This window comes from Sturnus vulgaris, chromosome 6 (genome assembly GCF_052056855.1).
Source record: "Sturnus vulgaris isolate bStuVul1 chromosome 6, bStuVul1.hap1, whole genome shotgun sequence".
Lineage (NCBI taxonomy): Eukaryota > Metazoa > Chordata > Aves > Passeriformes > Sturnidae > Sturnus > Sturnus vulgaris.
The window spans coordinates 25,323,892-25,351,063 of NC_142248.1; the positions used below are offsets into that span (position 1 = coordinate 25,323,892).

Below are 27,172 nucleotides of genomic sequence, written 5' to 3' on the forward strand. Positions count from 1 at the left end.
CCTGCACCTCAATGTAACTTCTGCTTATGAACTTCATCTTCTCATAGAAGGATGGGTATACAGGGTGCATGGAAATCAAGTGCAATATCTCCTTGACAAATGCACCAGTCCTTTTGCTTTTTCACATTGAATCAAAGGGAGGACGAGGAAAAGGGAAAAGATGAGCTCTTGATGACATATTCTGGACACAAAAAGGCCACATGACATCTTCTGGATGACAAATTCCTTTACATGGAGTCTTTGTTCTGCCTCCACTGCCAAGTGAAGGGAAGAGAACAAACAGAGGATTGAACCTGGGTCTTGCCACAAAGAGCTGAGAGGCTAAATGGTCTCCTGGGAAGGGGAAATCACAGCATGCCAAATCCCTCACAACCCTCGCTGATAGCCAGCTGCAGCATCTTGTGCACTTCTTCATAGGAGTCATAAGTAGGGAGGCACAGCTGGTTAAAACTGTAAAACAAAAGAAAAATTCCATTCAAACTAGATCTGAGAGGGAACCATCCCCATTAGCTGCCTTTAGGTGGATTGACACAAGCATCGCACACATTACACTGTTTGCCCACCACAACTAGCTGCTGTCATTCCCAAAAAGCACAATGGAGAAAGTCCTACCACCCCAGGATACTTGCCAAGTGTGGGCTGTCGGCAAAGTACTGTGAGTTGGAGCTGCAATGATCTGGAAAGATGGACAGAGTGCAGCAAACCCTCCTGGGGGCAGTTGGGAGGAACCAGTAGTGAACTGCAAAAGCCTGGCCAGCTCTTCCTGTGTGAAACTGGAGACCACAGTCCAAAACCACCTCATGACCTGTTACAAACCAGGAAAGGTAAAGACAGGTCAGCCAAGGCAATCAAGCAGGCGTATTAGCAACTTGCCAGCATATCTGTCAATTGCCCTCACAACCAAGCGTTCTATTAACAGTTAGAATTGATTTGTTTTACTAGGGTGACACAGAGGCAAGGATTACATAGTTCCCAATGAGTTAAGAGATATCCCACGTTACTGTCTCCCACCAATCCTTTCCCTTAAAGCAGAAAGGCTTCTTCTGCTCCTGCTCTCCCTACAGAGATTTAATTTTTAGAAGTATCTGCATAGGCAATGAGGTAGGTTTACAATGCGGAAAACGCACTTCCTTCTTGCACTATGTTAATTTTTTCGTTTTTCACATCATGTGGTATTTCTGCAGATAAGTGGAACCATCCCAGTGTTTACAGATTGAAAATACAAGTTTCTACCTCTTTTCGTCTGGCGTGTTTTGGCAGCTTCCATTATTTTTCCAAACAAAGCTGCTACTATTCCCATACCCCTCCCACTGGGAAATGCAGAAAAGGATGAGAACCATTAGAGGGTATGAATTTAGGCTACTATATCAGTAGTACCACAGCACTGAACTCCAAACACTACATGTGGGCTGCAAGCATGTTTTTCAAGCATCTGTTAAATATATCACCATCAACATCTTCAGTAGCAGTAATTCCAACCAACTCCTCCTGACTCCCTGCTGAACTGTTCTTAATTAGAGCTGTGAAAGATATCACTGCTGACAATTTGCTGATATCTGATTAAGCACCACCTCTAGACAGCCAGGCTGAAGGGATCTCTCTAGGGGGAAACATTATATCATATTGTGTGCAGTCCTACCTGACCCCTGAATTTTTCAGTTTGTCCTTCTGAAACCCTAAATTCCAACCAATTCTGCTGTATTTGTGATAACTGGTTGCAATAAGCAGGAAGGAGAAACCCTTTCATTTACCTTCTCACGAAAGTGCCAAGATCCTCCTACCACTACAGCATGTGCCTTGAAGTCACAGACGCTGATATCTCCAGTACCACACATAAGCAGCTGAAAGGCAAGAGACTGCAGTCAGAAAGTCAGGAGCCCAGGAAACAAGGCAACAGCTACTTGCAAATTGCAGATGTTTAAAGTGCTTAGAGAAGACACATTTTGGCTATTTCCTAGATCCAGAAAGCACTCCATTTGTCAGACAGGAGGGGAAGTAAAGTTAGAGCTGCTTAGGGAGGCAGCAATTACCTCAAGCTCATTCTCATCAAAAATAGCCAGGAGGTTCTCAGGAACTAATTCATTAAGACCTGGAAGAGAAGAGAAGAGCAGCATGTGCTTTGCCCTGGGACATAAAGGCACAGAGGAGCAGGGAGCAGGCAGCATGTTACCTTTCAGGAAGTGATCCACCTCCTCTCTAACCTGATTCGCCAGTCTGTACTGTGCAAGCAGATTTAGGTACAAGATTTTGTTTTCATTGGTCACTGGCACTTGAGCCCCTCCTGCCACCAGTTCTACCACCTGAAAACAGAACATTTGACCTGAGTGTGATCAGTAGCATTCCCCAAACCTGAACTCCCAACCACAAAAAAAACAAGAAAGGAGTTACTTCCCAGAGCAAGCTCAATTTTCTGGGGCATAGCAGAGTTCTCGGTCCCCACTGCTGTAGGTAGTAGGGGTTAAACTATCCCACTTTCAGGAATTGCTTCCCTCACCTTCTCCAGCTGTCCTGTTTTGCTATACTTCTCTTCAGCAAAGACCAGATCCATCTCACTCACATCATTGTTCAGTATGAAGCACACTTTGGATTTATAAAATTCTGGGTCATCCGTTTCAAAATACTATATGAAAGAATAAGAAAGCAGGGACATAGAGGGAAGAACAAAAAAAACTCCTTACATTGTTAGCCAGAATTCTGGGTCTGGGACTACACCAACATTCTACTTCTCCCCAAACCAACACAGACTTCAGGCAGGGCTGGGAAGCTTTACCTTGTAATGCATACGAAGTCCTATGATCTGAGCCAGGAAGGATCGAGTGAAGCGAGCTCGAACCAGTTGTTTGTAAGCACCTCCCAGAGATGATTCATAAAGACACTTTCCCACTAGGCGGCCCGCAAATTCATACACCTTGAGTCGTAAATATGTGGGACGCCCTGGGTTTGGATGCACCTGCAAAGAAGAAGCAAAATGAGATATCCAAGTACCAGACTGACTAGGACAAATAGCAAATATGGGACCATTTCAAGTCACTACATCTCTCAAGCTGGCCAAGGAGCTTTAGTGCAATGTCCTCAAAGCCGAGCAATAGAAATAAAATGCCCAAGCCTGCGTAGGAAGAGCGTGAAATGTTTCACATGCACAGGTAAGAAGTTGTAGGAGAGCAGAAATGGATTCTGAAATATTCAGACCCAACAAAACCTCTAAACACTTTGATGTCACCTCCTCTTGCCCAAAAATCCAGCCTTCCCTGCTGACTTGCCACCCTCTACTGCTCATCCAGCCAGTTCTTTGACACTTCAATGGGTTAAGATCATTAAGCAAAGCTTTGAGAAAGGCACTGGGGTGACTATGAAGGCAAGCTAAAGAATGAGTAAGGTAGCACACCATTTAGCAGCATTGTTTAGCCATCAATGGTCACATTTCTGTGCATTCAGCACAGGAACTGCAGACTCACCAAGGCCTGGTTGTTATCACTAAAGCGGGTAAACAGTTGATTGGTGGTATCAAATAGTGCCTTACAAATGAGCTCAAACCACTCTCTGCGTGGACCTCCCCAGTCCAGAGCTACAAAAAAAAACCAAGCTTGGTCATCCAAACTGAGTCATCAGCTCAAGAGTTTCATGCATGCTGCTCAGTATTACCCAACACAAGAGTTCATCGCAATGAACGGCTCTGTAGCAATGTGGCAGTAAACAGGGACTGCAAAACTATAGATTCTTCTCCCAAACCTAGTCCTAGTTGGTTTTTTGGTTTGTTTGTGGGCTTTTTAGGGGCAGGATTTACATAATGCTTCAGGTCCCTATGTGAAGAAAATATAGAATAGCACCAGCAGGATAATGCACTAGCATCTATGAGAAAATCAAAGGGCTGGAAAGTCACAAAAGAATGGACATACTACAAGAAACCAAAATTTCAGAGTAAAACTACTCCACGATCATTCCTTTTGCTTCCTCTGCATATATATTCACAGGATAACTCACCTTCTTCATCCTGAAAAATCACTTCAAAGTTTTTGCTCCAGTCAGAAACAGAAAAATTTCGTGTTGCTTTAAAAGACTGAAAAATAGAAAGAGAAAATAGCAGCAACCATTACTGCTTGGCACCTTATACCCAATATGCAGTCCTGTACATGTGAATAGACAAACACAAAACCTCAATAGTCTAGCACTTGAAAGTATAAAAATGAAAATTAGAAGCATTTAAGGTCTAACTCTTACTTGTCCAAAGCCACAGAAGCCAATTCCTCATTTTCTGTTATGAGACACATTACCCACATAAAATACAGCTCATCTTAAAACCAGTGTGAGGTCTTAGCACAGAAATATCACTCTCAAGGCTGCAGTAAAGTATTGTTTGAGGTATTAAAATGCCTGTGGGAAGGAGCAATTTCTGTAAAGCACTTTCAGCCCACGAATTAGATTTAAAATAGGAATGTTTCAAAGAGCACTACAAAATAGCTTGAAGAGAATTACTGAGTTCATACTTACAGCAAGTCACGATGCAAAAAAGTAATAAAATACCCCAAGTGTCTAAAATTTCCTATACTCTGATTCTCAGCTTCAGTTAAAGAAGATGTTAAAAGCTACATGGCAGTCTTGAGTCACACAGGTAGTTTTGGCTTAGTTTACCCTTAAACGGGTTAGAGCATCATGCTATTCGCACCTCTGAACTAAACACGTTCAGTGTGCCTATCAACCTTGGTCACTACAGCTTATATTTATTTTTATTATTATCATTATCATCACCATCATTATTACGGCACTGGATTTATTTTGTCTTACTAGACTGTAACAATGCTCAAGACAGTGCGGGAATTTCCAAAATAATAGGAAAAAGTAGTCATGGAAATACTGTTTAGAAATTAAGTAATTTTGTCCAAGCTATTAACTGATACATAATCTCAAACACTGCAAGCTGGTACATGAAGAAAACATTCTGAAATACAGATTTACTGAGTATAAGTCAAGGGAAATCCCAGCCACTTTGTGTTTTCCTCAGAAATATTATTTCCGTCTTTGCAACGTCACTGTTGTGAGACACAGGTGGAAACAATAAGTCAGGATAACTGCCCCCCAGCATACAAAGCATTTAGAATGTCACTTAAGAAATGTATTATAAGAATGACTAAATTCTATTTTGGAAACACACAGTTCAGGTCAGAAGTGATAAAGATTTTACTAAGGGACTCTACAGAATATTTTATCATCACACTGAACCACTACTAGTAGCCTGTCGATGCAAGAGTTTCATTGAATGCAGCTCAGGAAATCTGACTTGAGAGCTTATCTTGCTGATTGGCTCTGTGCCAGAAAAATGGTAGATAAAGACTCAGGAGCTCTATGTTCTGTTCCCAAATCTAGTCCAGGTAGACAGTCTCTCTCCAGGCCTCGAGTTCCAATGTAAAGTAGGGACAGAGTAGCATAATTTCCTGCTTTTACAGGCTATGAATCACAGAATCATCCAAGTTGAAAAAGACCTCTAAGATCATCAATTCTAACCTTTGACTGATCCTCACCTCATCAACTGGACTATGGCAGTAAGTGCTACATCCAGGCATTTCTTGAACACTTCCAAGGATGGCGACTCCACAACCTCCCTGAGCAGTCCTTTCCATTGTCTAACAACTCCTTCTCAACCTGCCTGCTGGCATCTGCCTTAAAACAGAGGGACTGACCATTTTTAGCATGGCTGCCTTAGCACGCTCCAGTTTTGACTTCTTTAGGCACCGAGCAGAATACAAAGGATGGAGGAAGCACTGGGCTGAAGTAAAATGACTCATACACTCACCGACTCCAGCAGACAATGGCGGCTGACCTTCAGCGTGACCTTCGAATGAGGTCTTTTCATATGCACCTGGCGGAGCTCTCGCTGAAAGAAGTTCACTTTGTCTTGGAAAGTTTCAGAGCCTCCTGAGAAGAGTGACAATTTGGGTGAGGCCTGAGCTGTCAACACCTCAAACATCTACAGAGCATTCCTAAGATTAACTGCACAGATCAGCTTTACAGCCCAAAAGTGCATTTACCATGGCAAGGTTTGGAGACAGAACTCTCAAGGTAGTTTTGCAATTAATCTTGCTGGTATTCATACTCACAGGTGCACTTTCAAAGAGCCTGACAGAGAAGCCAAGCTGAAAAGGAACAGCTGCTGTGATGAAGTACATACACTGGAAGCACCAATAGGAACACAGCATGATACTCCAGGAACCAGAGTTCTCATCAGAAGTCATTCAGTGCTGGCAATCTTTAATCCCCAGGGAAACCAGCAGACTCAAGTGCTAACTTCCTGACTGCTGTACCCACCTCACTGTCCCTTTACCTATGTTTTTATGCAGAGAGCGAATGAAAGTGGCTGCCAAGATGTTCCTCTCCTTGCAGCTGAGCTCCACAGGGGGTTGGATTCCATCATCCACCACCAGTGTCAGTAATTTGTGCACAGGATCAGGACCAAGGTATGAAAACTAGCAGCAAAAAGATGGAAGAAAGGGTAAACCCATCATGCAGAAGGCACAGTACGTTCAGCAGACAGAGCAACACCAGCTCTAAAGATTTTCTCTGCTCCCCCATGTGTAAGCAGTTAACAGGAAAACTATTTCAAGTATCCAGACTCCATTTAGGAGGCTGCTTTAAATTTCACACACAAATCTGAGGGCTTCAATGTACACAATCACAACATTTTAGGAAGGTTATGAGGAAAATAACCAAGAAAAATGCAAAGGAATCAAGATTTTTACCTAGCATTGGGACAAAAGGCAGGAAAGAGCGATAAGACTGGCTTCTAGTCACAAATATTAGCAAAACTTAGGCACTGAGAGGGAATTCCAGAGTTGAAATTTATGCCACACAATGTTATTCTCTGGGTGGAAGCCCTTCTCTCCAAAAGGAAAAAACAGGCTGTGATTCACAAGAGATGATAAGCTAATAACATGGAGGTGCAGTGACAGGTATGTGGAAAGAGACTCACCTTTGTGCCAGGACACACTCTAAAGGTGAAAAGGCGCCATGGAATGATCTTCAGGTAAAATTCTTTCACCGAGAATTGCTGAGTAACCACAGGGAAAAGAAAATGTTAAATGTCACACATCTGTTAAGGGTTGTCTCTGAAACACATGAGGAAGAGGACAGATCCATAAGGCTAGACCTCCCTTCAATGCCAGGAACAGGTTTCTGCAGCATTTGGCACAATACTTGAGAACCTTTAAAGCTCCACAGAACTGCGAGGAACTTGTCAGTAAGACTTCACTGCTTGCATTTATGACGCATGTGGGATGCCAGCATGACACAGATTTTATAGCAGTAAGCTACTGTGTTCAGTAGAACGTCACCAGTCTAATTGGAAAGTAATCTTAAGTACACTTAAGAAGCTGAATTCAGGACAAGATTGTAATGCACTGACAAAAAGATTTTGGTAAAAGTCACGACAACGGACTACTCCTATTACTCTCTAATTTTCACGACCATTTCAAACATCTTTTAAAAAGCACTTGCGATTCCTAAAACCATGAGATTTGCAGAAATTTATTCTCAGTTTATTTCTGCCAGAACAAATGACTAACTGTGCAATTCCTGTCTTCTGGAGAGCAAGTTAAGATGAAATTTTAGCATCTTTAGACAAAAGAAAACCATGTCCTGCAGCTATGAAAGGTTTGTGCAATGACTGCAAAAACTGACAATCAGCATTTGTCCACAAACAAGCCCAATACAAACAGAAACTCTTTAAAATAGCAGCATGGTAACAATTTTCTACTGTTTCTATTTCTATACATAGAGACATCCAGGGATACAATTAAGCAAGCCTAAGAATCACATTAACAACTTTGGCACCTAAAGGGAGCTTCCAATAGTACCCACTTCTGGTGGGTGATCCGCTTTACCAAGTAATGCAATAGAAAAGAGTATGGAAGTCAAAAACAGTCCACCAAGGATGAAAGGATGAAAGGATGCTGAGCTCACAAGGACACAGCACTCAAAGTCAGTTCTTAGAGCCATGTGCACGACAGATTTAGAAATCTCTAGCAGCTCCCTCCATCCGATAACTGTTTCACAGCCTTCTTTCTCCCTTTGGCAGGAAAGGAATTCCTGGATTAGTCTTTCACTTTGGTATTTATCACTGCATTTTTCAGAATGCTTTTGAAGAGATAGATGAACAAAATGAACTTAAATTCATTATTAGATTTAGAGGAATTTTCCTTCTAGTTTCTGAACACTTTTAGGCAATAATAATGGAAAATAGTTACTGTTAACATAATCTTATTGTAAGAGAATCCTCAGTTTCTCCTGTTTCTTATACTTATAAATTTACCCTTTGTTCTCTAACCATTTTTCCCTTTTTCTTTTCAGCAAAACATTCCAGAAACAGGACAAAGACATAAAATCTGACCTGAGATTCTCTTAAGTTGAAATTTACATGTATCAGAAACTGAGAATAGGAATTGCAGGTCTGACCTGAAGAAAGCAAAGGAAAGGCAAGCAGAATATCTATTGAACAATCTGCAAAAAAATTTCCAGTAGGGTTTGGATCAGACCTGGAAAGATCCTAAAATCTAAAAACACAATCCTAAAACTTCCAAGGCTCATTTTAACATTATTCTCCATGGAGTAACAAGTCAATGGAGTCATAAGCTCCATGTTTGCCATAAGCAAACCTTTTTTTAACCAAATCTGAGGCACCTGAATCTGAAGCTAAGATATAAAGGACAAGGAAGCTCTTCAGTTACAGCATACTTTGAACATGCATTCAAGTCTGGAAATGTTATATCTACCTTAGGTGACACATAGCAATACACTTTTTTAGGCTTCTTCACTTTCTCAGGGGTCTGGCTGTCAGAAGGAGAATCTTCATCTTCATCCTCGATTGCAGTAGAAGGACGGCGCTGGGAGGAGCTCAGGTGCACTGGTGGAAGTTGCCACTGAGTGTTGGTATAACTAGGGGCATCGTAAAGGTAAGCTTCAAAATAAATACTGACACCTGAGGTGGACACATTGCGTTCTACAATGTTCTTTTCATTCTCTGAGGGAAATAGATATGAAAGAGTTGTGTAAATCCTAATGGAGATAAGAATGAAAAAGAATGCACAGGCCACAACCAAATCAGTGACTTTGATCTTAAAGAAAAGCTTATACATCCTAAGGAAAACCTGGTTAAATGATACATTGATAAAGAGAATCCAGGAGTGGGATGGAAAGATTTCAAGATGGCTGTCTGTTAGTGACTGGTTGAAGAAAAAAAGGCATAGAGAACTTCTCTTTCAGAGCAGCAGCCTGAAGGCATAGCTACTTGAGAGCCACACTGAAGTCTGGCTCACTCCTGAAGAAACCAGGAATTATATCATTGTTAAAAAAAAAAACAACAAAACCAACCAAAAAAACCAAATAGGTTACATGCAGTATTCTTCCTCCATGTAACTTAACACACAATACATGACTGACTGAGATGCCAACTACTAGCAAGCAATAAAAATTGCCTAATTTCTGAGGTAAACCTCCTGAAATAGGGGAAAAACACTTGCTTTTATCTGCTGATGGATCAGAGAGTATCAGCCCCCAGAGAACTCCCCTGCTAGAAGCAAATTCATTTACCTTAGCATTTCTAAATAAATAGGCTTTCCTTTAGCAAATAAGCATGGCCAGCCTGCAGGGAAGCCACAAATAGCTCTGCTACATGAGTGTGCAAAGCACATTTTAAGAGCACAACTGGAGAATGAATACTGATTAGGTCTTGACTCACCACTTAGAACAATGATGTCAAAATCACCATTGCTTATGGGCTGGTTCTGGTAGGAGATGCAGGCATGGAAACACCCCCTAGAGTGCAAGGTGAGTCGAAAGAACACCTCACAAGTCTGCCGATTTGACACCACAGACTTCTCAAACACCACATCAGAGCTCGCTTCTTCTTGAGGACCCAACTAAACAGAAAACAAATTAATAAAAGGAGCTCTCCAGCTCACCTAAAGTCAAGCAGCAAGGGGTGAGGTTGCACTCACCTCGTGAATGGAGAGGCTGTAATTGTGCTCATCTATCAGGGACACAGAATTGCTGGTGGGATTGTCATACTCATCTCTGGGAGCTATCTGCAGAGTGTGCTGCTGCCCACAGGTCAGCACCAGAGTGGAGAAATGGCAGACAATTTTGGTTTTGGAGGGAACCACCATTCCTGGAGCAGACAACAATAATTCAGAGTCAAACAAATTCCAAGGTGAAGCTACAACAAGCAAAAGAAAAGCAACTAGGGGCACAATACCCTTGAAAATCGATCAAATCTAAACACATTCTATGCCCCTACATTAAAAAAGTAAAGTATCTGAGCACTGAAGTATATGGTGTAGTGTATATGAAGCAAACGAAGTTACTAGTCTTCTAAAGAATGCTTTTCCACCATTCTAACTTTCTGCTCATGAACTTGCCCCCACTGTACATACAAAATATAAGATAGCTGACACCTAAGAAAGCCTGCAAATGCAGCTTACCAAACAAACTTTGTGTTAAACATGATCTTCTTTCTGAAGGGATATTTTAGCAAGCTTTGTATCTATTCACAAAGCAATGAATAGAGGTCCTTTCAATGACATGTACATGAAACATAAAAGATACCAACTGGGATCAAAAAACAAAAGTAGAAGAAAACAAATTTTAAATTAATAAAAAGGAAATGTTTTTACAGAATTGCAAATTGTAATTGTACAGAATTGTGTAATCAAAGGTATCAGCTGCTCCAGAAGTTTACAAGAATAGAGTAGGGTGCTCAGAAAAAGAAGAGGCAAATTATGACAGCATCTCCAACTCAAATACAAACAACTCAGTACTTTCACAAAAGGCACTCTCTGACTACTAGCTGGATTATGAAGAAGTTACAACAAAATAGAGAATGTGACAGAAGTGGATAGAGATTTTAAGTAGCACTAATGAGTTATTCTGTAAAGCAGTTTCTGTTTTGTTACGCACTGGTAGTCACAAGTATGTTTTACTCAGGGGTCTGTTGCTGAGATCTACACATGGCAGGAGGAAAATGGTGAAGGGTAACCCCTTCCCTGTCACCTACCTATTTTAGCTGGAAACACATTTATCTCAGGGCGTCCAACACCTCCAAATCTACTTTGAATCATTACAGGCCCACTTTGATCTTACCTGGCTGGAAAACCTTGTAGTAGGGGCTGTAAGCCACATTCAAGCCACCAAGTTTTACAGTGATTTCGTATCTCCCAGCCCTGCGCACAGTGAAAGCCACTTTCACCACATTGGAATTGGGCTCTTGAAGAACTTCCTGGGTTACAGGAATATCAATTGCTAACTCCACATGGCAGATGTGAACTCGCAGCCCCACAGGCCGGTGAGCAGGGAAGGGTTGCCCATTTTTATAGAATAACTGCATGGGAAACAGAGAAGTCCAGGTCAGCAAAAGCACACAGCACTTAGAGGAAGAGGAAACAAGTTGCCTTAGGGAAGGGCAAATACCTCAGCTCAGAAAAGGAAAAATAATTAACAGACAGCTCATATCACACAGACTCTGTTTTCCAAAATGAACAGGGACAAGTGGGCATTGAACAGCCCCATTCTCTTTTGTGCTGGGGTTCAAATGCATGCCCTGAAAAGAACATGCCTCTAGGCATTTCCCATCTGCACTTGAAGTGCAACATTAGAGCAGAAATCATGAGAAACCACTAGCAAAAGGAAAAAAGTAAAACCATACCCTTTCAGAGAAACAAGCTGATCTTGTTTATTTGTACAGCTAAGTTCTGAAAAAACTTTTACGAATTTGTTACAGAAAACAGTGTGATGAAGATGTTGACCTAAGGAACTGACCGAGTCTTTACTGCTAAGAAGCATCATAATGAAAATACCACCATTAGATAAAATCACAGGCAGTTCAATCACCGAAGTAATCTCCTGGACAGTTTCAGCAGGCAATATACCTCGACCACTAGTTCCTTACAACGAAAGAATTACACTTTGTCACTCTATATGCATGGCTCTTGAAGAGCTCAGCAGCTTGTTGGCCAGAGCCTGCCTACCATCTGCAATCAGCCTGCAGTCAGAGAAAAGTTACTATTATTCCCTGTTTCTAAGTAAGGGAGAGTGTGGGGACCGAAGTAAGTTTGCACCTTGACTGACATCAGGAGAAACTAGTGTATGCAAAGCTACTGTTGATGAATAAAGGGCTAAGCAAATGGCACACAAGCATGAAGCAGAAAGGCACATTGCTGGAGCTCATGAGTGTCAGCAAGGTGAAGGAAATAAATTTAAATAGTAGGAACAGAACAAGTCCAGAACAAGTCCCTTTTCCCTCAGCTATTTTTACTGCCTGCCCTGGAGTTAGAATTCTTCTCTTACCATCAAGCATAAGGGTTTTCTTCACCTTCCCAAGAGGGATGGGTATGGCAACCTAGCTGAACCTTTCTTCTTATTTTGATACCCTCTTGGATGGGAAGGTGGGATTAAAAGATAGGCACATAAGCCCAGCAAAACCCGCTCAAACTTTCTCTACATAGCTCCAAACTCTGTGTTCACTCATCTTACTTCCCCTAGACTTGGCCTGTTGGGATTAGAGGGAAACAAGAATCCTTGACAGGCTTTTCCAGGTCTGACAGAATAACAATCCATTTTGCAGTTAATGGGGAGTGGTGATGAAGCCTTACAGCTCTTGAGTTGGTAAAATGCCCATTCCCACACCCTCAACTTCAGCTGCACAACCAAAAGACAGCACCACGTTTGTTGAAGGCAAGGCTCAGCCTACTCACTTCCCAGTAAAGGAAGCAGCAGTCAGGACAAGCCTGGTCTCTGTCTCTTCTGAGAATTCTGAAGAGAGGGAGATTAGACTTTAAGAAGTGCAAACCTCGAAAATACACTTAGAGTTTTGCAACATAGTAACAGAGCAGAAGGCACAAACAGATAGCTTGGCTACTCCTCAGTTACATCTGGCTTAGCCCCAACAGAAAAAACATTTGAAGAGCCCACCCCTAATTCAGACCTCTGTTCCTGCCCACACAACTGCATGGAAACAAAAATATTGCCTTACATGCACTCGGAAGGCCATGCTATGGCCCACCTCATAGGGGTCCTTCCAATCCCAGGAGATTTTGCAGGACCGGGGATCCAGGTAGTTGCCTCGCACGTAGTCATAAATAGTTCGCTCCCCTCGGCGCTCCCGGTCCTCATGCTGAAGGAAGCTGACTATACGTGCGGCAAGCTCAAAGAGGAACTTAATGGTGAAGAAGAAAGCTACAACAGATACTGTGATCCCACCTGCAGCAGAGAGAACAAACGGTGTTTTGCAGAAGCCAATGGCTGAGTCAGGCTCTAAAATCCCCTCTGCATCAGCCAAAGATGCCTTTCTGTTAATGATAACCTGCTTAAATGCAAATTAGGTATTTAAGGCAGATGCTATTGTGTGAACGTTTATGGTTTGTGTTATGATACAAGTAAGGTTAGAAAATATCAAGTCTCTTAAAATTCTGCAAATGACTGCAAACAAAGGAAATAGTTAAAGGTGGTAGAGAGTCTCAGGTAAGGCTTGCAGGCATCCCAACAGAGACACGGAATTCCCTTCAAGCTGCGAGTTAGAACTACAGAGACTCCTTTAAGGGAAACAAATAACCAGACAACTTCTGCACATCACATTATGGCTGGATGAAGAAGCATCACAGAGGCAACAACCCTCCACTAGTTCTCGAAAGAAAAAGTAAGGGGATGGCTTAGGAATTAGGCCAATGAAAGGACTTTAGGATCAAGAAGAATGGTCGAGAGGCAAGTCTGCCAGGTGGAGGGCACAGTGTGGAGTGACAGTAACTTCATGTTTGTTAGGTAAATTCTGAACTAAAATTAAATCAAAGGTTTTCAAGAAACCCTTCTAAAGCCTATGGAGAGGTCATCAAAAAAAGTGGAAGCCTTTCCTTCACTTACCAATAATGTAAAACATCAGGTCCCTTCGGTGAGACACACAGCCGAGGATCACAGCTGCATCTAGAACACAAAATAGGCCAAGTCCAGTCCAGTGACTTCCTCATACACACTGGCCTAAATTTAATCTATGGTTCCTCAGAAAAAATGCCTATTGATCACTTGTCTTCCTCTCCAAGAACATCCCTAAAGCATTATTCCATAAGATTGAAATATGTGAACAGTACAACATGCTGTAATTAACAGTTCTCCCTCTGTCACAGATTCCCATTCAGATTCAGGGATCTATAAGAAGGACAACATATCATCCCTCTGAAAACAGTGCAAGCAGGCTCTGGGTACTGCAGGAAGGAGACATTTTCTGTAGGATCACCAACTTAAACAACAGTGGCCAAAGCCACTCATCCAAACTGTCACACCTATTTGAAAGCCTTGAAGTTAACTTCCACTCTCAAATGAAAGCACATTTCAGAACCACCACCAAAATGGACAGAAGCCAACCCTTAGGCAGCAACCTTAGAAGAAAAAGCTATGGAATAAAAGAGTTGCAGACAAAACCATCCCCATTTGTTCAGAACAAACAAAATCCTTCTAGGGCAGAGGTGAATCTATTTTTGCCCTGCAAGTCTACTACAGAACATACAAGTACAACTGGAAAAGAGTCCATTTGTACTTTCCTTCTCACTTCTGTGAAGTGAAGCCTCTCTGCTGAAACTCACTGCCCAACACAAAAGCTAAAACCTTCTGTTTGTACACCATTAAGTTTACAGCAATTTTAAGAGACTGAAGTTTTCACTGAGGGGACTGCTAAACAAACATGTAGTAAAAATACCACACCCAGAACAACATGCTGTTTGCTTGATAAGGCATAGCTGACAGATGGAACAAGAGCAGCAGTAAGGAACGCATGTGACAATTAGACAAAGGATCTGGCATACAGTGATGCATACAATATAGCTCACCATGTCATCATTCAGTTAGTGAGAAGCTACATTGTGCAATCAAGCTGCCTTTTTTTTAAAACAAACACAAAAGGGGAGTTATTCATCATTCATCTTGACAGCACCAATAACGGACATCGGCATGCAGAAAGCTTAAACGAGGTATTTCCCTCCAACAATAGTCATGACTTTCTAGCCCAGCAAATCGCCTTTGCTGGCCTCAGCACATAGTCCAACCCTCCAACCAAAGAGTAATCACATACCTTTACACAAGTGCCCATGTTCTAAAAGCCAAAAAGAGGGTACCCATTCTTCAGCATCCTTCTGCTTTCTGCCCAGATTCAGGGCAAACATCAGCAAGAAGAGGCCATAGCAAAGATTATCACAGAAAGATTAACTCTTGGAACTTGCATCACAGAATCACTGCTGCAAAATAAGGACTCAAGCACAGCAGTTTCTTCCTCTGTGGAAAAAGGGTTGTCCTGCTTTGCTGTTTCCTTTAGCCTGCAGTTGGCTAGCTTTCCTGGAAAAGTAAAAAAAAAGAAGAGAGAAATGTTAGATGTCTACATTGTGGATAAATCTAGCAAGCAGAAATAATGAGAGGTGCAAGATTCAAGAGCATCACTAGACATCAAATCCATGAGAGGTGCTATAAAAGCACCACTCTTGATGAGGTACAAAGCTTCACCATATCCTCAATCTCTATCTGTCACAACCTCATTTCATTATACAACTGCCTGAAACTAGCACATTCAAGATGGAACTAAACACATCCTTGCCTCCATAGGTTTCATGGAGCAGCTAAGAATCTGCATGATGTTTAAGGAGTATTAAGGATGGAAGCAAAAACTGATAGCCTAGGAGGAATATAGAGAGATTGTCTCAACAGCCAAAGATCATGTAACAAAAGCTAAAGCCCTCATAGAACTAAACCTTGCCAGGGATATCAAGGGCACCATGAAAACTTTGTATAGGTACACTGGTGATAAATAAAGACTAGGGAAAACATGTACCCTCTCCTGAAGGAAACAGGAGACCTAGTTACCTGGGACAATGAGAAGGCTGAGGTACTCAACAACTTTTTCCCCTCAGTCTTCACCAGCGACTGCTCCAGCCACACCGACCAAGTCACAGAAGACAAATCCAGGGACTGAGAGAATGAAGAACTGCCCACTGTACCAGAAGATCAGAGGGATTTTTTGCAAGGGCATGTGAGATAGGAAAGGAGAAAGACTTCAAACCAAGAGGATAGGTTTAGATTAGATATAAGGACAAAATTCTTCAATATGAGTAGTGAGGAACCAGATGAGGTTGCCCAGAGAAGTTGTGGCTGCCCCATCCTTGGAAGTGTTCACAACAAAGTTGCACGGGGCTTTGAACAACCTGGTCTAGTAGATGGCACCCCTGCCCATGTTAGGGAGTTGGAATTAAATTATCTTTAAGGTCCCTTCCAAGCCAAACCATTCTAAATTCAGGTAGCCCTTCAAATCTTCATACCAAACAAAATACTATATGCTATTCTCAAACCAGTTTTGTCCAGATTTAAAGGGTTATTTGTAGTCAAGCCTCAAAATAAAAGAAAAAAATGTTTTTCAGAATTCTTGAACCACAAAGCAAACTAGATTTTGAGTTTGGTACTGTTGTTTTAGGTATTCAGGAAATTGAGATCCTCATAAGGGATTTCAGCTTCAGCAGCACTATCCACTGAATTACAGTTTGCTGTCAGGATTGAGATAAAAAAAATTAAAATTTAACAGCAAGGATTGACGCAGCCCACAAAAACCAGGACACATGCCAGAAGAAACACCACAGAGCCCACACAATCAGTATCTGCTCATTCAGAGCACAGATTACATAAAGGAGTGAGAATGAGAAGAACAGAGCCAGGCTCACCAAGGTAGTTTTCTGTTAAGATAGTCACCTCTTCTGGGGATATGATGTGCTCCTCCCGCCTGCCATGCCACCACCTCAGCTGTCACTTCTTCCTTAGTCCCCCCTTCTCTGCCTTCCCCTTCAGATGGCTCTTATTTCCCTCCATGCCAATAATCATACAGATCTGGCTGCCTTTACACAGTTCTACTAACCTTTCTAATGCCCATGAAAATCAATCAGTAAACTTGTGCAGAGCTTTTTCATCGAGCTACAGAAACAGCCAGAGTTTCACTGCCTTTTCCTCACCCACATCTCAAGGAAAGTCCCACCCACTCATCTATTTTCCTCCTTCCTCTACTTTTCCTCACTGCAACACTGTTGCAGTCCCCAGGGCACCCCCTTCCTAGTTACAGCATCAGTTTTCTAAACTCATAAATTTCTGTGTGTTAAGGACCACAGAGCTAGCAATTTCCTTGGTATTTTAGCTGTTTCACAGTACATATCTGAGATATGCTACAAATGACTGGTTGAAACCCTGCTCCAGCTTGGCCTGGCTGTGGAAGGCACACGACTGCTCCCCACACAGCTGAGGAATTTCACAGAAACTTACCAATATTAGGAATCTACAATATCTCCCTCCAGCATCTTCCAGAACCAGTCTCTTCATGTCACAAAAAAACCCACAAAGCTGTCTCTGTGGGTTCATCTACTCAAGCTATTTCTGCTTCACTCCACAACTCCTTCCCCTCTATGAGGCACACCACAGGTCACACAGCCTCTCTCTCAAGCATAGAAAGATCCATCATTTAAACTTCAGCGTTTTTTAAGTCAATTGGAACCTGAATCTCTTGACCTGGTTTGCAGAATTTTTGAACTCGCTGGACACAGGGAATCAGCTATCTCACTTGTATTAATTAATCAGCACAGCAACTTGTCATTTTATTATCCCTACATGACGTGGTAAACAAGACACCAACCAGAGATGAAGTGGCTGTAATACAATTAACTTCCTTCTAGCTTACTCACTGCCAGCAGCTTTAAGGGTGCTCTTGCAGCTGGAACACATTGAAATGAAGAACCTAATTGTAAGTAGGTGGTATCCAAGATACACCGCCACTCACTGAACAGAATGCAGATGTGAATTAAAATAGCATCTGTGCTAAGTACTGCTGGGTAACAATCTGGGAAATGGATTCTGAAAAGTGGCAATATAAGGTGCCATCATAGTTAGGCTGGAAAAAAAAAAATTGAATTATCCAACAGGTCTTAGTGATATTGATCCAAGGACAGAGGAAGCAATGATCTCCTGCCACCTGCAGGGAAAATGGGGATTTGAAAGCTTCACCTTCGTTTGACTTGAGTAGAGATACTGGCATAATCAGGGTAGACAGCATGGAATCATAAAATAAACTGCATTAACCGCATTAGGTCTACTGCTTTATCAAGACAGAAAGGAAAGGAAGTTCAGTAACAGGAATACATTTAGTTTGTGTTACTGCCGCTGTTAGAGCCAGAGGAGCACAGTGCAGAGCTCCAGAAGCAAGCACAAGTGTAACACGTACAAAAGGAACTGTAACATAGTAATGTCACATTCATGTGGCTACAGCTATAAAACCAGCTAGGGGCATGCTCTACGGAACAGACGTACTGAATTCCTACGAAATCTGCTGTGCTTCTTGATTTCATTTGGTGCACTGCTAAATTGCCATTCTTCTCTTAACAACAAGCCTTTAATTTTGTTTTAAAGCTTTCCTGCGGGTCAATACTACTCCATCCAATCTTTGTGCAGAATCTCTCTCAATCCATGTGCACAAATATCTACCACCAATGGCACGTCTGTCTCATGCCACGCACAGATGCCTATTCTCTAGCAAAAGAGACAGTATTTTATTACACTAAGTAAAACAGGCACAAACCAACAAACAGGAATGCCCATGAGAAACTAACTCTAAAATACATTCACAGAAAACTGAAAAGTTAGTACAAAAAGCACTAAGCAAGATCCAGTATCAGCTGTCAAGGACAAAAGCTGCATCAATGGTCAGTGTCTACACAAAACAGTCATTCTCTTATTAGGGATGGAATTTGTCATATGCATTTACATACAAGCTACATAAAACAGTGGCAACAAGAAAACAAAATAAAAAGAGATTTCTGTCAGCTGCTTAAGTCTAAGGACTTTCATTGCGAATGAACCACCACCAGCACTGTCCTCTCCTCCTGCCCTTGCAGAACACGGCAAGCCGGCCAGATGGCAACTCTCAGGCCACTCTCATCTCGACACCAAATCTGCTTCCTGAGCCAGGACAAAATTCAGTCACTTGCTCTGCTGCACATCAGTGAGGAAAGCAGATCACCCCCCTTTTTCCTCAATTATTTCTCTTCCCAAACCACTGAGGGTCACATCATGTGAGCTCTACCAACTGCATTTCCTCAACCAACAGTTAAGCTACGTATAATTGCTCAGGTGGAAAGCTCAGCTGTGGTTTTCCTTTCAGTCTAATTTTCTTCCTCATTGTCAGAGCATCAGTCACAGTTCTACAAGAGGTCACCACCTCAGGAAAAAACTCCTGAGTGGTTCCTCATTGGCTGCTTTTTCTGACCAGCACACCAGATAAAACCGGTTGTATTTGGAAGATACTAACAGCTACAAGATCTCACTAATCCCAGAAGCTTTCGTGACGAACGCCTTTCTTTCTCCTTTCCTTGCACAGGGCACGAGAAACCAAATGCCGCGGACCAGTCCAAGATCTTGGAGAACGTTTCCATTCATGTGCAGAAAAGACATTTTGGGTCAGACTACACCACTATGACTGCATAAAGTATAACTAAAATTATGCTCATTCGCTAAGATTCCTGATCACAAATATAGGTAAGATCTAAAGATAATGACAACCCACTGCTTTTCATTAAGAAATTCATGAGCTAGAGCGTGGCAAAACCAGCACTACATTAACTCTTTAAAAAAAAACAAAACAGTCCAGCAAGCTCGAGTGGGCTGAAGAAGTCCATAACGTCCTGGCTCTGCTAACAGAGAAGAGGAGGAAGGAGGGCGACTGGTGTGCTGCGGTTCCCCCTCCAGCCCGCAGCAGCGGTGGGCTCGGCGGGGCCACCAATCCCCACGGCCTTTCCACAGGCAACAGCTCGCCCGCACCTACCCGACGTGCCCCCGATACCCCGCAGCGCTGCGCAGACGGCGGGGCTAAGCCGAAGCGAAGAGCCCGAGGCCGCCACTGGGCAGGCAGAACCGGCCCTTCCCGCTCGCCCGGCCCCGCCGCGACCCTCCTGGAGCCATTCCTGCCGCCGACAGCGCGGGGACCCCGCCGCGGTTCTCCCAGGCCCACGGCGGGTGGTCCGGGCCGGCAGCGGGGCCGTCACCCCAGGGGACGCCCGTCACGGCGGGGAAGCCGGGCTGCGGCTGCAGCTCCCTCGCCCCGGGAGCCGGTTCCCCACGCCGGGACCCGAGGCGACGGAGAGGGAAACGCGCTACCGCTGTTACCGTGGTCTCCAACGACGTCCACAACCGCGCTGCCGCTGCCCGGCGCTGGCAGCCGGAGATGACGCGCTCCCGGGGCGGGGCCAGTGACGCACCAGGGACACCGGCAGTGGCAGCGGGACCGGCAGGAACAGCATGGTGGGCCGGGAGCGGGCCGGGGTGGGGGGTCTGGCTGGGATCTGGTCTCTCCCTAGCTCATCGCGGCTGCGTGTCCGTGTCCTTGCAGGGGAAGCAGAAGAAGGCGCGGAAGTACGCGGTCATGAAGCGCATGATCAGCCTCCGGGATGAGCGCATGTGAGTGTGGCTGCGGCTGGGCCCGGGCCCGCTCGGGAGAGGCGGGAGGAGGTTCCGGCCCAGGTTTCTCCGCCGCTGGCAGCCCTTCCTTATCGCTGTACCCCAGTAGTGCCTATGTTTGTTTGCAGTAAAGAGAAGGATCGCGCAAAAGCCCCTGTGAAGAAGAAGGAGGATCCGAGTGCCATCAAAGAGCGGGAGGTGTAAGTGCTGCCGAGGCACTGGGGAGGGAGAGACGAAAGGGGGGAGGGAGAGAAGGAAGGAAAGATGGAGGGAAGGCCGGCCGGCCACGTTTCAGGTTGGAACTAAGGGTGTTTCTGAGCGATACTGTCAGAAGAACAAGTGGTGCCCCAAACCGAAGGATTGTGCTTGGGAGGCGGCAGGAGGCCTGATGGGTCTTTCTGCTCATTATCCCTCTTTCATTCTGTGCAAGTTGTATGACTGAACATGATGTTAAATGCAATTAACTGATTTGAATTCTTTGTCTTCCTTGCAGCCCCCAGCATCCCTCTTGCTTGTTCTTCCAGTATAATACACAGCTGGGCCCCCCTTACCACATCCTGGTTGACACCAACTTCATCAACTTCTCCATCAAGGCCAAACTGGACCTAGTGCAGTCGATGATGGACTGTCTCTATGCCAAGTGTGAGTTTCTGCACCACTCACAGCTTCTTCAGACCACATAGTGCCACAGCGTGCTCATAATGTGCTTTGTCAGCCTCATGTCACTGCCTGAGAATAACAGAAATCTTGCAAAAAGAATATGTGCTATAATCATGGAGCTGTGGTAACCCTGGCAATGTCTCTGGTTTCAGTCAAGTAACGGTTTTAAAATGCTAATCTCAGCAAAGGTAGAGTACTAATAACTTAAAAATCTAAAATTACCATGGCATGGTTAAACTTGGTGGCTCTACATTTCATCACTTTGCAGCATTATCAGTTTTCACTGTAAGTAATACATTATAGAGTTCCATCATGTTTCTAGGGCATGTGGGCAGTATATAGGGGTCTGGGAATAAATACTGCTTTGTTTTAATACGGGCGGTTTTTTGCATTTAGGTATTCCATGTATCACAGATTGTGTGATGGGTGAAATCGAGAAGTTAGGACAGAAGTACCGTGTGGCATTAAGGTACGTGCAGGGTGTTTTCTGTTTCTAGAACTTAATGCTTTAATACAAATAAATGTAAAACACTTGCTATGACTGGTGCTTCTGCACTAGAGGGTGGTTAGGTTGTTGCAGGGTCCTGAACTTGATTTTATTTCCGTGTCTATGAGATGAGTACAATGGCTCAAGTTTTAGAAACTAAATGCTAGGTATGAGTGCACAATATTAATCTGTAAATCTTTTAACCTCCTAAGACTTTCAAAGTAATGCTGTTTCCTGTTTCTAAAAAAAAAATTAATTACAGAATTTCTAAAAATTAATAGAGAAGTGACATAAGTCTTTCAGAACTTTTCATTCATACTTTATGTTATTCCTGCATGAGTAGGTACCAATGTAGTTCATGTACATCACTCGGCTGTATTGTTCTTTTTATTTTGGCCTGCTGTGTTGTAAAGTATACAAGTGTATATCCTCAACAGCTTTGACGTTGCCCTTCAGACAGGAGGTGAAATGTCCCTTTATGCATGGTACAAATGATCAGATGCCAGAAGTTCTAGTTTTTCCCACAAATAACTTATTTGAAATTATTTTGTTTGGCAATGGCCTAACATTGTCCAGATTTTGAATCCAGTAAACCAGTACTAAGAAATACTTAACCTATAATAACTAGACCAATTGCATTTTTTTTTTGCAGGTCATTTCAGTTGACCTTTGTCTACCATTCACTCCATCCCTTCATCCCTTGTTTTGAGAACAATGTTCTGTATATCACAGAAAGAGGTGTTCTTGTTCCTCCATACACTCTTACTGTACTCTGTGGTCTGATTGCTGTGATGCTGCTTTTTCTATCCCTGCAGAATTGCCAAGGACCCTCGGTTTGAACGCTTGCCATGTATGCACAAAGGAACCTACGCCGATGACTGCTTGGTGCAGAGAGTCACTCAGGTATTTCCCTTTCTGACATTTTCTATACTGTGCTATAACATACTAAAAATTTCAGAGCTAATTACTGACTGACTTAAACTTCCCAAAGATAACTATAAAATCTCACCAAGGGGCATTTTCAGTTCCAGTACAACTTTATTTGATGCAAGGTATTATCTTCCCTGAGCATTCTTGTTGTACAGGACAGCATCAAGAAGCATGTAGGGTGGGAAAGCTGTCAGCTTGAAAGGCTGGACACAGTTTCAGAGATTTTTTGAGTCGTCTATTTTGATGGAGAGAAGGATATTATTAGTCTGCTGAGGAATTCTGTACAAGTGTCCTGGTAATGCCTTGCTAAGGATTCTCAGCCTTCTTGCGTTCAATGAACTCACGGAATAGGAACGTTGGGTCAGCCATGATTCCTTTCTGGGGTTCGCTCGTGTTGAATCTGACTTGCCATCTTTTTTTGCAGCACAAATGTTACATTGTGGCCACAGTGGATAAAGAGCTCAAGCGGAGAATACGAAAAATCCCTGGGGTGCCTATAATGTATATTTCCAGGCACAGGTAAGGGACCCCTGACAGGAAGGAATCCTGCCCAGTGCAGTCCTTGTCCGACAGGGACTCTATGACCACATACTTTTTCATTGTCTGTAGTGCAGGCTGCAGTAAATGGCCTGGCGTTTACACAGAAGTTGAAGTGCAGCTACTGCTGGGAAGAGACTGGTCACAGACCCATTTTTATTGCAGTCTGTCTACATGTTCACTTGTCTTTACCTGAAGAAGTGGTTTTCTTAAGGCCAGTATTTCCATAGTTCAATTTTGCTTATCAGCTACAGCAGGACTACCAGGCAAATGCATTCCACAAGTTCTTGAAGAAAAGAACCATTCTTGTTCCATATTCTATTTGGTAGCTTTGCATACCCTTGGCTAAGAGACTGAATTTGCTTCTTAACTAAAAACCAAGCCAACTCAGAAGGATAGTAGTGCAGTATGTTGGAAATTAGGAGCTTGATTGATATAGATATGTAAAGTTTTAACTGATCTATAATTAGAATGTGGCTCAAACGATTTTTTTCTCAAAACACCTTTTCTCCTTATTCACCGTGGGCATGAACTTTTGGAAGAGGCTGCCAAGGGTGGTGGATGGAGTTCACCATCCCTGGGGGTATTCAAGAAATAACTGTACATGGCACTTAGTGCCATGGTCTAATTCTCAAGGTGATATTTAGTCAAAGGCTGGACTCAGTGATCTTGGAGGTCTTTTCCAATCTAAATGATTTTGTGAATTACAAGTTGAATGAATTATAACTTGAATGTCTAAAGTTTTATTTTCTGTGGTGATCTACTCTTAAATCCTAAGCCAAATCTTACAAAACCACAGGGTGTTTTCCTTCTCTGGAGTTAGTGAGTTTTTGAGATGTCTGATTGATGAGTTTAAGGTGAAGAATAACAGCAACCTTATGAAGACTTTTTAATTTCAGAAGTTATATTTTACTTCCTGGAGATCTGAGGTGCAGATAGAAATGCAACAGAGCTTCTTGCTATCAGTCTGTCTCTCAGCCTGGTGCTGAATGGTGTCACAAATGAATGCTTTAATCCACGTGAAGAATTGCTGTCAAAGGTACACTAACAGAAGCAGCTTTTAATATAAGATTGTAGCAGGGCAACTTAACAGAGTTTAATGGCAAGGTTCATTCTGTTACTACATGGATGAAACGTAGAAAGGAAAATCGACTCAGAATCACTTTAGAATGTTTTGCATGGAGACCAGGAGAGCAAAAGAAGACCGTCCCATCGAATCACAGGGTTCAGTAAGGATCTCCTTGCTTTTCAAACTCCTGATGGAGTCCAGGTGCAGCTGTATCCAATCTTAGTCCCAGGCTTGGTCAACAGTCTCTGTCTAAATTAGATTTTAGAAGCATTTAATCATTGACTGATTTAACATTTATAAAGTGATTTGATAGGGTTTATTACAATTATAACAGTGACTCGTAATTGCTAGAGTTTCCAAAACTCTGGTAACATTGGTACCATTCCACTTAGGCCACAAATTAGGTAGGATTGTCAGAGTATGACTGACAATCTCATTCTTCACCATAGACCTGCAACAGGAGTTCCCAGTACAGTCAGTGCTGTTCTTACCTTGGTCATGCAAGGCTTCCTGGTATGGTGAAAGGATGCTTCACCACCTAACTCATTACACAAAGGCCAAGACTTAGGTGGAATCCCTGAGATGGTAGTGTAGCCCTGAGGAGGAAGAGTGGGGAGATGCACCACCACAGTGGGGAGGGGAGCAATGTGGAATAGATTGTCTTCATGAGTTTTCCTTCTTTCTCAGGTACAATATTGAGAGGATGCCAGATGATTATGGAGCTCCTCGGTTCTAACCTGTCCAGCCAAGCCATCAATGCCAGGACGGTGAGCCAGGATAAGGGTCTTCTGATTCCAACCCTCCTGCTTTCTTCTTTTGTTGGAACTCTGCTCATAGGACTGTGGATAACACCAAACTGACTTCTTATCCTTGTTTTTCTACGAGAAAGCTATTTTGAAGAGTCTGGTTTTATTCATCCATCCTCTGCCTTAGTCCAATTATCTACAGCTGGGAGAAGCATATGGGAAACAGAGGACAGGAGGACCAAGAATGTGCCTAGCTCTGCATGAGGACCATTGGAAAAAGTGATTTCAGCATTCTGAATTAAATATTGATGATGCAACTCTGGCTGAGAATGAAACCATAAGAGATTTTAAAAGTTTCTTACTGCTGCACCTGGAGTGGGACAGGTATTCCTTTGGGAAGCTACCTCACACCTGTTCAGTCAAATCAGAATCTTCATTCTGCAGAAAAGACATTAGATTTGCACCAGTTGGTGGCTTTCCTGGAAAAGCAGTCTAGATTTTAATTCAGAATAGATGGGCTTTTATTCAACTGCACAATGAATGAAGTTTGTCTAAGCATCCTCTCTGCTCTGTCTGGACTTGGTTAGCTGCTGGTCCTTTTGCTTACATTTAGAGTGGTGAAGGGCAGGGTTGGGTTGGGACAGGTCTTTCCCTCTTGTTTGTTTGGGTCCTACACACCTCAAAGCCTTATCACTTTTGTTAGGTATCAGGGACAAGAAGCAAAGTGTCTTAACAGCTTAAGGTATTAATGTGGGCTGGGAGCATGGTCCTTGTAGAGGAATAAAACAATGGTTGCAGATAAAGAGTCTGCAGAATTTGCTGCAGAGAAGGAAGTGATCAGGGAGGGAGGGAAAAGAAATTATTAAACCACATGAAGAAAGGTAGGGGGAAAAGTATTTCAAAGCCATAACTCTGCATTCTCCTATCTCCTCCATAATTTCTTCATTTTTAGCAATATAATTTGCTCTTACAATCTCTGCTGTGTGGTGAGGAGAGGGTCACCAGGAGCCAACATGCCAAAGCACGCTTTCTGGCCAAAATGCTGGAGGTGTAGTACAGGAGAAGACTGAAAATTTATATTCTTGGTATAATTAACTTCATAGACTTTAATAGAGCTTTATCCTGTAGTCCCTTACACTGGTTTGGCTGCAGAGGTAGCCACAAAGGCCAATAGCATCCTTGCCTGTATCAGAAATAGTGTAGCCAGCAGGACTAGGGAAGCAATCCTCCCCCTGTACTTGGTGCTGGTGCGGCTGCACCTTGAGTCCTGTGTTGAGTTCTGGGTCCCTCATTACAAGGCAAGACATTGAAGTGCTGGAGCATGTCCAGAGAAGGGCAGTGGAGCTGGTGAAGGGCCTGGAGCACAAATCTGATGAGAAACAACTGAGGGAGCTGGCATTTAGTCTGGAGAAAAGAAGGCTCAGTAGAGACCTTATCGCTCTACAACTACCAGAAAGGATTGGATATTGGGAAAAATTGCTTCCTTGAAAAGGTGGTCAAGCATTGGAGCAGGCTGCCTAGGGAAGTGGTAGAATCACTAGGCCTGGAATTGTTAAAGTGTGGATGTGGTACTTAGAGACATGGTTTAGTGACAGAGTTGGCAGTGCTGTTTTAATCGTTGGACTCGATGACCTTGGAGGTCTCTTCCAACCTTAAAAATTATATAATAGCTGAACTTGGCTGTCTGCATGCTGGACAGCATGCAGTGAAGATAATTTCCTGTCTTTGGGACATGCTCTGACATCCTGGTAACTTCCTTGCTAGCAACCTACCTCTACAGATACTTCAGGAAACTTCGGGAACACATCAGACTTACTTCTTATGCTATCTCTGTGCTTGTTGCAGACTCACCTATTAAACATCCCTGAAATAACAGCATAATGACACTTTGAAAATTTAGTCCCTTCCAGGTTATCACAAAGTTAATTTTTTCTGCCTCCAGCCAGGAAGAAAGTAGCCAACAAGGGAGAGATTTTACAGTTAGTATATAACACGTATGTTTCAAAAATAATATCCTTAGTTTTGTTCTCTCAATCCAATCCATATTTCTTTAAGCTAATGATCAAGAATTGTCATGAACAGTTGAAGCCCATGTTCAGTCAAATGAGGACTGAGTTGTAGGATTAGATGTCTGTAACTTGCTTTTCAGAATAATTCTAGTTTTGAAAGACTTCTTTGAGTCAGTAATTGACTAGAATTGTTCTAGTGCAAATAACTTCACTTGAATTAATCTAAATGGAAGGAGAC

The 27,172-nt window shown here is 42.9% G+C and overlaps 2 protein-coding genes across 3 annotated transcripts; one reads left to right on the forward strand and one right to left on the reverse strand.

Annotated features, from left to right (window-relative positions):
- Positions 1–208: 208 nt before the first annotated feature.
- AREL1 (apoptosis resistant E3 ubiquitin protein ligase 1) lies at positions 209–20,281 on the reverse strand. 2 transcript variants are annotated; one of them, XM_014890369.2, is made up of 20 exons: positions 20,206–20,281; positions 15,098–15,357; positions 13,897–13,956; positions 13,013–13,239; positions 11,125–11,362; positions 9,984–10,153; positions 9,725–9,905; positions 8,760–9,007; positions 6,962–7,039; positions 6,317–6,458; positions 5,789–5,910; positions 3,982–4,057; positions 3,456–3,565; positions 2,771–2,950; positions 2,495–2,620; positions 2,171–2,300; positions 2,031–2,089; positions 1,752–1,841; positions 630–805; positions 209–450 (listed from the first exon to the last, which is right to left on the reverse strand). In XM_014890369.2, the coding sequence occupies exons 2-20, from the start codon at positions 15,186–15,188 to the stop codon at positions 348–350; spliced, it is 2,607 nt and encodes an 868-aa protein (XP_014745855.1). In that variant the 5' UTR covers positions 15,189–15,357; positions 20,206–20,281; the 3' UTR covers positions 209–347. The 2 variants fall into 2 exon arrangements, with proteins under 2 accessions (XP_014745855.1, XP_088023463.1); XM_088167337.1 differs by lacking the exon at positions 20,206–20,281 and having other exon boundaries at positions 13,043–13,239; positions 15,098–15,328.
- On the forward strand, positions 20,277–25,728 carry FCF1 (FCF1 rRNA-processing protein). The gene is made up of 8 exons (XM_014890333.2): positions 20,277–20,340; positions 20,429–20,496; positions 20,625–20,696; positions 20,990–21,138; positions 21,553–21,625; positions 22,459–22,546; positions 22,998–23,092; positions 24,867–25,728. Exons 1-8 carry the CDS (start codon positions 20,338–20,340, stop codon positions 24,913–24,915), a joined length of 597 nt encoding a protein of 198 aa, XP_014745819.1. The 5' UTR covers positions 20,277–20,337; the 3' UTR covers positions 24,916–25,728.
- Positions 25,729–27,172: the final 1,444 nt, after the last annotated feature.

Bases quoted from the DNA above. Each gene is read 5' to 3' on its own strand.
- AREL1 (XM_014890369.2), bottom strand. From the start codon at position 15,188: ATGTTTGCCCTGAATCTGGGCAGAAAGCAGAAGGATGCTGAAGAATGG. The intron at 2,621-2,770 runs GTAAAGCTTCCC...TCTTTCATATAG, and splicing joins GACTTCGTATGCATTACAAG to TATTTTGAAACGGATGACCC. The intron at 806-1,751 runs GTAAATGAAAGG...GGTTTGTAACAG, and splicing joins CTTGGCACTTTCGTGAGAAG to GTCATGAGGTGGTTTTGGAC.
- FCF1 (XM_014890333.2), top strand. The intron at 20,697-20,989 runs GTAAGTGCTGCC...TCTTCCTTGCAG, and splicing joins GCCATCAAAGAGCGGGAGGT to CCCCCAGCATCCCTCTTGCT. The intron at 21,139-21,552 runs GTGAGTTTCTGC...TTTTGCATTTAG, and splicing joins GGACTGTCTCTATGCCAAGT to GTATTCCATGTATCACAGAT.